This window comes from Colletotrichum karsti (genome assembly GCF_011947395.1).
Source record: "Colletotrichum karsti strain CkLH20 chromosome Unknown Scaffold58, whole genome shotgun sequence".
In the NCBI taxonomy this organism is placed as follows: domain Eukaryota; kingdom Fungi; phylum Ascomycota; class Sordariomycetes; order Glomerellales; family Glomerellaceae; genus Colletotrichum; species Colletotrichum karsti.
In genome coordinates this window covers 199,198-212,489 of record NW_024065958.1, presented here as the reverse complement: position 1 = coordinate 212,489, position 13,292 = coordinate 199,198, and the positions used below count along the sequence as shown (strand labels likewise).

At 53.6% G+C, this 13,292-nt stretch overlaps 2 protein-coding genes across 2 annotated transcripts; one reads left to right on the top strand and one right to left on the bottom strand.

The window, feature by feature from the left end:
* Positions 1-3,055: 3,055 nt before the first annotated feature.
* Positions 3,056-3,874, top strand: CkaCkLH20_12396 (uncharacterized protein; the record flags this gene model as incomplete). Its single annotated transcript, XM_038895109.1, has 1 exon — positions 3,056-3,874. One exon carries the CDS (start codon positions 3,056-3,058, stop codon positions 3,872-3,874), a length of 819 nt encoding a protein of 272 aa, XP_038739623.1.
* A 1,152-nt stretch (positions 3,875-5,026) lies between these two features.
* Positions 5,027-11,999, bottom strand: CkaCkLH20_12395 (psp1 domain-containing protein; the record flags this gene model as incomplete). Its single annotated transcript, XM_038895108.1, has 6 exons — positions 5,027-5,394; positions 5,485-5,641; positions 5,873-5,964; positions 9,188-9,786; positions 9,835-10,504; positions 10,559-11,999. 6 exons carry the CDS (start codon positions 11,997-11,999, stop codon positions 5,027-5,029), a joined length of 3,327 nt encoding a protein of 1,108 aa, XP_038739622.1.
* Positions 12,000-13,292: the final 1,293 nt, after the last annotated feature.

Sequence of the window (13,292 nt, the reverse complement as noted above, 5' to 3'; positions counted from 1 at the left end):
TACTTCGTACTCGGGATACTCAATCAAGTAGTCAGTATATAATGAATGTAAGACAGGAAGTTGTGCATGTCCGGCATGCTTTTGTCGTTGTTTCTTCATCTACCTCGGCTTTTGCATTATGTCAAATCACGAATCACAAATCACACACGGCTATTTTGAGCTTCATTGTGCCGCGGGCCCGAACACACGGCCTGATGTCGGCCGAGGTGGCATTGCTGGCGCTTACTGAAATCGCTCATGACCAGGCAATGGAGAAACGCGGCTGGCCGCGGACGAGGGCCATGTGGTGATACCGTCTTATCGAGAAGACAATATGCAAGCGCAGTTTGCCTCAGTTCAAGCAGCGTTCTGATGACGAGATCGGAGATGAGAACTCGGTCGCCCAAGATAGCATCATGAAAATTAAGTGTAACGCGAGTGGGCGCTTATTTGGCGATCCGCTTATGGACCGGACCATACGTTCAGTCCAGAAACGTTCGAAGGGGGGGGAAATGTTGGCTCCCTGCGTTTGTCAGCGCTTAAGGCACGGCCCATCCGATCTCTGGCCGTCAAAAATGTCGAATGCTCTAGTTTCATCTTCAGGTTTCATTTGGTGAGGAGCGTCATGATCATTGCGCAGACCGCGGAGAGCCTTCACATGTGTAGAGATCTAGATCAAGGAGCTCGGACCATACAACTCGTCAATGTGGAAGACGAAACTGAAATAATGAAGCAGTTGATGATGCTCCCAATATCTGGCACGATATAGTAGTATAACGTTAACCTCATTCGCGGAAAGTATCACGATGCCTCGGTATATGGCGTGTTTCGGCGCGTGAGTTGAGAGTCCTGCGAGTTGCTCTCGGCTGATTGATTTCATAGCCGTCCTCAGCCGCGATCACTTGGTTCACTTAATTGGATCATTAGCTGTGAATAGATGCACCGTCCGAAGCCTTCCTCCTACCAAACTCATAAGGTTAATGCTTCATGTAAGCAGCCGCGAGCTAATCAGGCGGAGTGTTATTGAAGACGTCGGGTCGGTATTGTAGTGGGGATTCCGCGTCAGAATTGCTGTACTCGCACTCGGGATGGGAAAATAATGGACATCCATCCAATATCACACTGGACAGCAGCAACCTGATAATGGTCCGGTTGATGAGCTGCACTACCTTAGGCATGTAGGTACCTTACGGCAGGGGCTGCTTTGCCGCTCACACTTCAACGCCCTTTCGTCGCACAGCGAATCGGCAGTTCTGGCGCTTGCAGGGGTCGCCCAGCAGGCTTTCGTGCCTGACATTCGGCCGGCGGCTGTCTCTGCTAAACTCGCATGAAACAATGTCTGGTCGTCCGTCATCCAATCAATCCAGCTTCGGTCCTAACAACTGAGAAGTTGCCATGTCCCTTCAACCCATTGTCGTGCACTAGTTCCATTTGTTTGCAACTTCTCGACCACGGTCCACCCCTTTTTCACCTGTGTGCTTCTCTGCGTCTGCCGTGTCTCAATCCTTGTTCAGACTTGCAAACCTCGATGCCTTGGGCCCTGTCATTTTGCCTCTTAATCAACCACCTCCGACCTGAGTGGTCCATGATGGCGACTGCAGCGGACACCGACCTTCAGTGCAGGGTTGGACGAAAGCGGCCCACGCCAGCGCCAGTTCATGTCATCCATGCTTTGCTGGCCTTTGCTTCCTGGGGTCTTGCTTCGTCTCGTCTTCGCCCATGATCAGCCCGTGGGATCTTCAACGGAGCGGAGCGTCCACAGGTCATCAGCAGCTCCGAGTTGAGAACGGGCTCAGTCACATACTGCAGGTCTCCGCTGCCCGACCTGTAAGATAGACCCGAATGACAGACATATGGACGTCTAGACGACTAGGCACCATGGTTCAGTTGATGCTGCGAGTGTTCAACCAGGGCATCTCATTGAAACCACGTCTGCTTGCAGAAGCACGGCATTAGGTTGTCTGGAATCTCAATCGACCGCAGGGTATCTTACAGCTCAGCACTGCAGAGAACATGGGGTGTAATTGTCCTCGTCTTGTTGCCACCACCGTCTACTACCTACCTATCCGAATATGCAGTACTTCAGCTGAAGTGCTCGGGTCTCCATCCCACATGCCACCAGGTCAAGTACCCCGTCCCATGATCCCTGGTCGTTCTTCGTGCCGCTGGGATGCGAGAGAAGAGATCGTCCATGCTGTTCGTGATAGAACCCTTGAACTCTCCTCCACCCCCATCCTCTTCCCTCTCTCCAAAGTAAAGCATCCTAGCTCTGGGGGTCTCTTTGCGCTGCCAAATCGATTGGCTGCTGGTTGCGCGAAACTTTTGGCCGCATTTCGAAACGGCGAATGGGGACGGTCACCGGGCAGGCACCCTCGGCCAAACCATACGTTCCTTCCTACTTTACTTTGCTCTTGCCGCTCCGGCTCTAAAAAAGAAAATTCCAGTGACGCGCGGGAGGAACAATACACATGCTGCTGTATCTCGCCTCTGCCTATTTTTTTTTTCCCCCTGTCACCCCATCTTTCCTGGAGCTTGACGGAAGGGGCAGTTGGGACACCCAGAGGCCTGGTCTGTACCTTACCTTATTAAAAGAAAGACCTCCCCAACCCTCCTTCCCTTTGTCTACGACTTCACCGACCGGTCCTTCGCCAGGCGTTTCCTCTACCTTATAGTCCCACTGAACAGCCGTGGACATTTCTGTTCTTGGGTCTTGACTAATCCTGTTCACGTTCAGTCCTTCCTCTCCTCAACCTCAAATCTTTGGTGAAGCTCTTCATCGCATCCCACTTCTCTCTCTACATCACCACTCTACTCTCCTGGACTGGTTTCCGGCAGAATTTCCTACTTGTCGACTAATAACGCTCACTCCGATACCCATACGACAGACGCACAGTCAAATTTTGTACTATTCAGTCCGATTGACTCGACTGATTCTTTTTGCTACGAACCTCGTCACAAGCAAACTTACCGATAGCTAGCTTTCCCGGCACCCGCATCCTGTCCGTATATGGATCCTTGCCAGCACCTACCCCGATCAGCTTGCTGACCATACCTCTTAGACATCTGCAAGCTCAAAATGTTCAACCTGTCCAACAACTCGCGTCTTCGCGGTTCGGGTCATATGATCCTGAACGTCTTCCGCGCCTTCAACGTCATCGGCCTCCTCGCTGTTTGCGCCTCGACCTGGGTCATGATCGTCATGTCCATCCTCAAGGGCAACTTTGCTTTCTTTGATTCGGCTTCCCACTTTTTCACCTTCTCTATCGCCGTCTTCCTTCTCGTCTCCGAGCTCAACATCTTCCGCAACTACTTCGAGCGCAACTGGCCCGTCCTCTCAAGCGAACATGGCCTCAGCTGGCTGGGAATCGCCATGATTGTCATGGGTTGCCAGGTCCTTGCCAACATCACCGAGCCGGCCTTCTCCATCCAGACCCTTGGCTTACCTCTTTGGCGCCTCCTCCTGTCCTCGGGCATTCTCGTCATTACCTTTGGCTTCTTCAACATCGTTTCCTCAATCGTCTTTCGTGACGGAGATAATGGACTCAACGCGCGCAGTATTCGCAATGACGGCAGCCTTGCCTCGGGCAAGAGCTCACTCGTTGATGGCTACTCGGTCCGGAGCAACTCTGTCCGCGAGGAGAAAGCCTTCAGGCGCATGACGCAGAAGTTCACCCCCTGGAACAAGAACAGCAGCACCCGCCCCAAGATCAGCCACCCGATTGCCTCCGACGTCGAGCAAGGCCACACTCCCGACAACGACCGCGACTGGGACGAGGACCGTCGCAGTCCCATCTTGCCCGATCTCGCCCGCCCGCCGACTGCGCTGCATCCCATGAACACTGGCAACGTTCGGTACACCAAGTACAGCGAGGCTAGCAACATGGATCGCTTCTAAGTGCGACACCGCGATTACTCGAAACAGACCCAACGCTGAAGGAAGCGTCGGAGGAGGAGTGGAGGATCAATCAGCTTTGCATTGGAGACCTGGCACGGCCGACTAGATACCAGCCACCGGTCATGGAGGTGTAACGGCGTCAAGGATGATTTACTTCGTTGCTTTGGAAAAAAATACCCGGCACGACGGCACGGTGTACGGCGAGGGGACATGGGATTTGGGAACCTTTCTACATGGTTATCATGGTAAACATTATTACAAAGATGACATACGATCTGGAAAGATAGAGCCAGTAATTACGAACTTGAACATGAATTCATGAGACTATCTGGCTCGAGTGTGATTCACAGTCACGAACTGCTCATGTTGGCTGCGTTGCGTTCTGGCCAGGTTACAGCGTAGCCCAGACGCAAGAGTGTGTGTCGGGACAGAGGTGTTCGCTGCCAACGGATTGAGTTGATATGTCTGAAACTGCGCGGTTGACGTGGTCGGCTTTCTGCCGTCTGTTGGTCCAGTCGCGATGAGGCGCTGGCGGATGAGACTTCGGTGCCGTGCACATCAAAACGGGTTCTCCTGTCGATCATTTTTGTCAGGATTTCCCGCCTCCAACCCCACACACAAACTGGAGCCCCGGTCGAAATTTTCACGCCCGGCCGGTCTTTCGAGAGTCGCATCGGTCTGGCTCTCTGGCTGTATTTTGCGGGCATGATTTTGGACCACGGGACAATGTAGAGCAGAAGGCGGGAGATTTTGACAACGCAGACAACAGTTGCAACCGGCACTTTACACCACAGAGCGAGCAAGGGACGTGGAGAGAGAGGGATGAAGTTGAAAGTCGTCACAAAATCACATTTTGATCATTACGCCCGCCCAAAAGTATGTAAGCTCTTCTTCAAAGAGTCTGTTCCATTTTCGTATCGTATGAAATTCCCTGGTCAGACCAGAAGTACTCCAGCGCATGATACCCAGTGCTCGACGCAAAAGTGCGACAGCAGCAGCAGCAGTCCCGAATACCACCCAGAAACCACACACCTGACAGCGGCAGCAGATGATACAACAGCAGCCGTCTTTTCGTTTCCCTCAAAGCGCGAAGCAGCAGCAGATCGAGATTCAGTGTTGTCGGACACCACCACCGTTCCCGGCGGTGATCGTTTACCGGTAGCGCCACAGGGACAGGGTGTTGTGGCGCTTCCAGGTCTTTCTGCGGCCGGCCTTGGTCTTGTTGTAGCGGTGACCCTTGTTGAGGCCACGGGACTTCTTGCCGGTGGCGGTGAGACCGCGGGCCTCGCGGTGCTTGTGGACGGGGTTGACGATCCAGTTGATGCGGGGGTCGGTGCGGATGGCCTTGTGCTGGGGGTCGACGAGGATGACCTCGTAGTACTTGTAGGTAGAGTCCTGGTTGACCCAGTAGGAGTTGAGGACGCGCAAGTTAGCGCAGCGGCGGCCGACACGCTCCTCGGCGGTGGCAGCGAGGGAGCGCTGGTACTTGAGCTGGTTGACTCCCTGGTTGGTGGGCTTGCCTATTCGTCACGAGCCTCGTTAGCCATCGCCTTCCCTCTTCTTCTTCCCCAAGAGCTCGGATTCCCCCCTCTCAAGATAGGTAAACGTACCGAAGGTGGCACCCTTGGCGACAGGCTTCTTGCGGCCTCCACGGCGGACGCGGACACGGTAGATAACGTAGCCCTGCTTGGCCTTGTAACCGAGGCGGCGAGCCTTGTCGGGGCGCGAGGGGCGCGAGGCGCGGTGGATGACGTTCAACTGACGGAGCTATATTGATGCACTCTCAGCAAAAAGTTCAACGAGTGTATAGCAGGAACGCAAAGTTTTCCACCCCATTGCCCTCCGGGCTCCGCTGCCCCGATTGTCACCGGATGGGAAATAAAGGTTTCTGTTACCGAAACCCCTCCATCGACAATCGGGGTGGCAGGAGACGAGAGAGTAACGGAGAGGAAATTGCTTCGACGTCCACATGTTTTCGGATTGGGTGATTCAACGTACTTCCCAGCAGCGAACGCGCAGAAGGAAGCGCATCACATCGGACTGCTTCTTCTTCTGGAGCTCTTCGACATACTTGAGGGCACCCATTTTGACTGCGACAGCAAGCAAAGGTTAGCCGCTATGTTTAATGAAAAGAAAGACGAAAGGAGTGTGTGGTCGGTCGGTCGTCGTTGGGGTAGGAGGGGAACAAACCAGCTTTTCACGTAAAATCCGGCTGCCGAGGTTTTGGTGAGGGTGGTGGTGATGAATTGGACGACGACGGAAGGAAAAGTTCGAAAGCAAACGAGAGTTGGAAAATTGGAAGAGTTGTGGGATGTGCCATAAGCGATGCGCTAGTCCTAAAGCGGTTAGCCCTTGGGTTTGCCCCGACAGGAAAGATGGGGCCCTTGTCTCACCGAGAAACTGAACGGATAGTCCTCGGTGAGCCCCCAGCTCAGGCGCATTTCACCGGTGGATGTCAATTACCTTAGTTCCATTCGTCTCCCGATATATCATGTTTGCTATGGAAAATTGCCCTGGAGGTTGACGAGTCTACTTGAAATTATTACCCGCATCCGTAGCTCGAAGGTATATTCTTCAAGTCCATCCACCCCAACAACTCTGTCATCAGATATAACGCCATCAATCTTTGCGCTGCAACATTGACGGAATGCAGAAACAGCGCAATCCGTCACCACAATCAACAACGCCAAAAGCAAAGCTTGACGGCTATTTGATAGTCTAATGGATAAAGACCGACGGATTCATATCTGCCAACTTGTAGACACTACCTAAAATGCCCAGCTCAACATCAGGACGCCGTTCGACTGCTCTCTGGCAGAGGCTTCGCAGCTCCATGCTGTGGTGAGATTAGTAACATGACAACGGTATCGATGGGCGAATACGAACCTTCACTTGATGCTTCAGAAAGGCCGCTCGAACCAATCACCGCTTGACTATCTCGAAAGACTACTTGTTCGTCTCCTTTAACTTCTTCGAAGTCTTCTCCACGCGCTTGGCCGTCTGCAAATTCGTGCATCTTCGTGTCCTTGCACAATTCGTCAACGGACGAGCGGGAATTCGCCAGGCGAGGTAACTTACGTAACCTTTACAGAACTCGAACGCTTGATGGGCTGAGCATCGCCATTGGAGGCATTGTGGTCGACATTCCTCTGCGTGCGAGTGTTACTGTACGTGCGGGAACTGGCCTTCATTGTCCGATTGGTCTTGTAAGTTTCAAGGGCGGTGCTTTTCTTGGGCGCCATGGCGGCTCCTTCTGTCTATTGAGTAGTCCGATGGAGGCTTGCACAGTCGTGATGAAACGTCGTCAGGCCGTTTGGCTAAGGTACGTATATGGTAGAAAATAGTGCCGCCGTGGGTTGAGATTGACTGACTGAAGGACTATATTTGGCTTGGAGATGCGAAGGGGAAGACATGGCTGCTTCACCGATGCCTTGAAGTCGCTGGCAGATGTTTGGGCAGGAACAGAGGGAGGGATCGCCTTCCTCAATGAACCTAATACACTGCCCCAGGCTGCGAAAGGAATATGTCATGGGAGGCGCCTTCAATCAAGCAACTGCCTGCCCTGAGAGTGAACGCTGCTCCTGCCTTGAAACACCAACGAGCAGTGGTTGCGCCATGGGCCTCGGAAAAACCAGCTTCGTGATAGTAACAGGCAAGTAAATACTGTTATCCGAGCAAGACGAGATAAACGGACGACATATATATATATATAAAATATAGCGACAAAAAACCTCCTATAGGCCCTCCCTCAGCGAGTGTCGAATTGAGCGCCCCTCCCTCAGTTACCAGAGCTCGTCACTGGGAATGTTTTGTTCAAGCTGCTGCCGATTTTACCAACTAGACCACGGGTCTTTAGTTGAACTGGTGACAGCTTGTTCAAAGTCGCCGAGGAAATAGCACTAGGGGCGGATGTGGCAGGTGATCGTGTCTGCCATCTTTCGAGGCGGCAGTGGGAAAGCGTCTTTGGCAGGGTGATCATGAGAATAAAGCACGCCCGATCCAGCAAAACCAGACGACACCCCCCTACTTCTCGTCTACTTAGATATAGACATCAATACCCGAAATCCCTTGACCGATTCGTATTCTTGTCCTAGACCTTTTGCCCGCCCCAGTCTTCGCTCTTATCATGTTCACCCCTATCTCATTCGCTGAACTTCTTCTTCCAGGTTTCTCCAGCATCGCCATCACGACCCACAGGACTGTCCTCATACTCAACGCCGTCGTTCAGCTTGCCTTGACGTCATCTTATATTCTGCTCGGCCATTGCTGACCCTCTTCTCTCCTGGAAGACAGATCCGTTCTCCTGGCCGTTGCCCTGACTCTTGTCCTTGTCGTTATAGCTATCGTCGCCCCCATCGGTGTCCCTGATGCTATCCTACTTGTTAGCATGACTGTTACCCCCGTTATGGTCCTTGCTGTCTCATCGTCGCCCTCATTCTCATTGTCATCATTGAGGACGTCCTCATCCTAGTCATCCGCGCCGGTTATCTTTCGTGTGGTCGTCAACCTCACTATCCCGATAATGCGCAGTCTGTCAACCTAGTTACCGACCAATGACAACCACGTCGGTATGGATGGTATAGTTTGGGACTAGGCGCCGCTTCCATGGCAGGAGGAATGAGAAAGTGCTGCTCCTTACATGTCACTACATGTCACGTCACAATGGATAATGCCAGCGCCCCAAGGCGAGATTGAAAGTGTGATCCTCATGTCCGCAAAAGCCAAATAGTTAAGCAAAATCTTTCGTACAAGAATCCCACCGAGCCATTAACCAGAAACAAGTCCCTTTTTGATTCTCAGGTTACACCATGCTCGTGCAAATAAAATATAAAAAAAAAGTCTCTCTCTGTCTATGACGATAGTGCCCTGAGTAATAGTGAAAGTCTCTCAATCTCCTCTTGAATCTCTCATGATCATGAATGGGGGAGGCCGTGGTCCTGAATCTCGAAACGCAAACAAGAGTGAAAGTGGTTTGTTGTCAACATGTCTTTCCTTTTCCCTTTTAGTCTTCCTTTGTCTTCCGAAAGAAGCACAAAAAGGTCCCGCCGTTTTGTCAATATTTTAAGCAAATGAGAATCCTTCCAACGCCAATAGTGAGAGAAATGCCGCCGGGCCTCTCAGCCGCGGCTATGCTTACAATGCCTCCGCCTCCGCCATGCCAATCGTATTCAAATACGCGCAGTCGTCGTGGCAACAGTGCGGGGGAAAAACCCGAAAAGGAGGAAAGAATTAGAACATCCATTGCGGAAGTCGACGAATGCTTCAGTTCGAAATCGAGATAACTTTTGGATGATTGCAGAAGGCGTTATCAACGGCTGTTCAACGAAAGTCCCTGAAAGGCAGCGGCCCAGTCGTTCTGGGAGTTCATCGGGGCCACACCCTGCTCATGAGGTCCCGGTCCGTCGGGTCCCGGGGCGAAACGGGTCCGCATCTGGTAGTCGGCAGTTCCCGGAAAGCTGTAGCTATCCAGCGACGGCATCACTCCAGGCACGTAGGGCATGTTTCCAGGCCTGGGAGCGCTGCCCAGGCCGCCCATGTGGGAGTAGGGGTAATTGGGTTGGCTGTAGCCGACGCCTGGCCCAGATCTGTCTCCACCGAAAGGGGGAGTGAATGAGTTTTGGAACCCGCGGCCGGCTGGACCGGATCCGTTGAAGCCGCCAGCTTGCGGTTCTTGTTGCTGTTGCTGCTGGTTAGACCTTCGCTCAGAGTTGTTTGAGCCGCGTCCGACACCAACAGCTCCCGGGCCCACGCCGCTCGGTGCCTGGATGCCTAGAGTCGGACTGGCAAATGATGCCGGATTAATGGCCGACATCCAGATTCTGGTCTTGTAGATCTTGAACAAGTCCGTGACGAGGGAGTTGAAGTTGATGTAAGAGTCGGCGAAGTAGTAGAAGGTCAATTTCTTCCAATCCCTGCGGCTTGTGAGTATGGCAATCGAAGTAGTGCAATGGGCAACTTACATTTGGAACTCAGCGTCAAGAATTTCCATGTTGAGCCCATGCTCCTTCACTTTTTGCATGCAAACCCGCTTGGCCTTGGCCTCGTTGCCCTCCTTGTCCCGCAAGGCATGAATCTCGTGACTCTGGGCAAGACGTTTGATCAATTTAGGTTTGAGCTCTCCCGCATTCGGCTCTTGCATGTGGTGCTGATTGGGGGGACCCATGCCGCCGACGGCACTACCCTGAAGACCATTTGCAGCTGCCATCAGGCCTGCGCCTGTGCCATCCTGGGCTGCAGCAGCGTTTTGCGAGTACATCATCAACCACTTGTACTGCTCTTCGGCGTAGTGCTCCTTCAACTCCTTGGCTGTTTGCCAGTCAACATTGTCTCGCGCAACTGTTCCCAAGTCGGTTCCTCGATCAGCCTCGACGATGACGAGATCACCGGGCTTGACCGTAAGACCGGTGCCCTCCTGGATGTAAAAAACATCTGCTCTGGCACACTTGAACAAGACAATGTGGAGAAGCTGGTTGTGGCGCGGTTGCGACATGGCGTAGACGTTACGATGAGGCGACGGCGCCCGGTTCCCATACGGCGACGAATGCATCTGAGCATACGGCGACGGGAAAGGGTTGCTGAACATACTAGCTGGAGGAGCTTGCAAGCCTCCGCTAGGGGTGAAGTACGCAGCTATTTTGATGGTTAGCCCTGTTCGTCCTGCTGCTTCGAGCAAGGTACACTTACCAGTGTTGCCATAATTGGGGTTCTCGCCATAGCCCGCAGGGAAGTCCACAGGTTGTTGCTGTTCCGCCACGGGTGTGTCTAGACCGGTGACGGTCTCACTAATGGAACTGATGGACCCCTGACGCGTGGGGATGTCTGCGAAAGAATGTCTCCGGCTCTGTTGTCCCTCAGGTCCTCCGAATCCAAGGGAGCTGTGCCAGTACGCCTTCTTGACATTCTCCAACTTGCGGTTCTCGTAAGGTGAGCGGAATGCAGATACCCCAAACTCACTCATTCTGCGACCCATGGCTCTCTTTGCCGCCAAGTCAGCTCCATCACCGGCCTCATCAAGCTCGTCGATGGCATATTCAGACTCCTCTGGAACCGTTTCTCGAAAAGCGTAGCCGTTGCCAAGCCCATACGCGGCGCCAGTCGATGCCCTCGGCCGAAGGCGGTTCTGATATTGCTGCTGCTGCTGCTGCTGCTGCTGCTGTTGTTGTTGTTGTTGTTGCTGCTGCTGCTGTTGCTGCTGCTGGCGCAGGATGGCGTTTTCACGAGCCAACATCTCGATCGTCTTCGCCTCAGCTGACTGGTGAATGGACCCTTGCATAGATTCCGTCGCACTCTCATCGTCGTCATCGTCAACCTCCTTCACCTTTCCGAGCAGTCCCCCGTCATTCGACATCTCGCTCAGCATGCTAGGCCGGGACGGACGATGCTGCAGACCAGAATGACCATGAGCACGGCCGCGACCGAGGATTGTCGAGTTGCTCATCGATGCAGGAGGGGCGTCGGGTTCCAACTGTCCAACCGAGTAAGACTGAGAACGGTAAGTCTTGGGTGTCGGGTGCAAGGGAATCGCGAACGGAATCTGGGCATTGGGACCGGAATCTCTTGGTGCAGGTGATGTCTGTCCGAAACTATTCTCGTTGAAGAAAGAGCCACCAGCAGAACCAGGAGGCATGGTCGAGGTAGGCGACGGTAAAACCTCACTCAGGCGGGAAGGTGGATCCTTCCTGTCGTTGTTCCAGATACCGGTACCCCAAGCAAACGTAGATCCGGCAACAGGAGCACGACCAATGACGCCGGAAGACTGAGAATGTGAGCCCCAAGGCGCGTTTCCTTCCGCCGAAGGGGTGCTGGGGTGAGATGCCGTGGGAGACATGGAACTGCTGGCGAAAGAGCCCTTGCGCGGACGCGGTAGAGGTTGCGTGGTATCGTTTAGCCAGGACGCGCGCCTGACCGGCTTCTGAGGCTGCGAAACAGGCTGAGGGGGTTCTTGCCGATGAGCGTCTGCCTCATCGTCTGAGCTCGCGAGAGCCTCAGAATCGGGAGTCGACCGGCGGTTGAGCTTGTCGAGCAGGATGGAGTGGCTACTCGGAGCGACCGCTGAGAAGGTGCCCTGGCCCGGTTTGGAGTGCGGGCCGGGTTTGGCGGTGCTAGCACCTCCGCCAGAGCTCATTGTCCTAACGCTTCTACCGAGCAAATCTCAAACGCTAGAACCACCTCTGGCTCCGGGTTTTGCAAAAACTCAGGCCCCTAAGAGTCTGAATGTCGCAAGAACAATGTCTTGAAACAAATAATGAGGATGGTGAGATAACGAGAGAAACCTGATTCGACCGGACGTGGTTGAAAGAAGATGAAAAGACGGTACAAGCCGAGTAAGCCTAGACGATGTGTTAGCAGCGATGTCATCGAACGTTAACTGCAAGCGCTGTAAGACAAGATGAAAGAGCCGAGTTTCGCCGCAACCAGCTTGGGGTGTCACGGGAGCTGCGGCTCAGCTCGGCGGGGGGTCCAAGCTGGCATTCAGTCACCCGCGTTGAGCAATTGGAATGCGCCACGAGGTCCGAGCCAGAGATATTCAAAGGCTGGTCTAGACGACCGGGATGAGTGAAGAAACGCTGAGTATTTGAAAATGACCACTGAGAGCTGCTCGGTGTAAGGTGAGTTGAGCCGAGGTGGAGCTGGTGACACAGGCAAGGTAAGGCAGGACAGGCAAGGCAGTCGGCCAGACAGACTGACGATGGCGGCGCGTGTCTGGACCAACAAGTGCGGTGGAGTGTGGTCTCTCGGAGGATTTGCCGCCTAGCAGCAGCAGCAGCAGCAGCAGCAGCAGCCTTGCAACATGGAGTGTGTGATTCGTACAGCAGACGAGTGAAAACAGGTACGTACCAGACGGCGGGATTCCGGATAGATCTATCGACAGGGTATCAAAAGGCGCAACGTCTAGATGTCGAGAACCAGGTTATTTGGTTGAAGCAGCGAGATGTGATGAGAAAATGTGGCGCGATGTGCTGCGCGGTGTCTGGGTCGTGACAGTGGTCGAGCTAGAACTTTAGCTTGAGCTGGCCGAGTCAAGGTTGACTGACAGCTGTGGTGGCTGCGCTGCGCTGCGCTGGCGATGGAAGGCGGCGCGGTGCGGTGAGCTTGGGCGTGAGCAAGCTTGAGCGTGAGCTGCTGTGGTAGATGCGTCCGGGAAATATGTCGTATGAGACTCGACTCGAGGTAGGAAAGTACAGGAGGTTGATTATGGCGCGCGCGCGAAACGAGAACCGATAAAAAAAGGCGCGAAAGTCGTCTAAACCAGTTCGTCTAACCCAGATGCCCGAGCCCAAAAGAAAATCAACGTTTTGTCTGACGGGTTTGCGCAGCAATATCGCTTTGGTCGAAGGGTAAGGTGCGTGAGCGAGCTCGCGTGCCGTCCAAGGTGAGAAGCGAGATGCAGTGTCGTTCGTTCGTTGGTGGAGGAGAA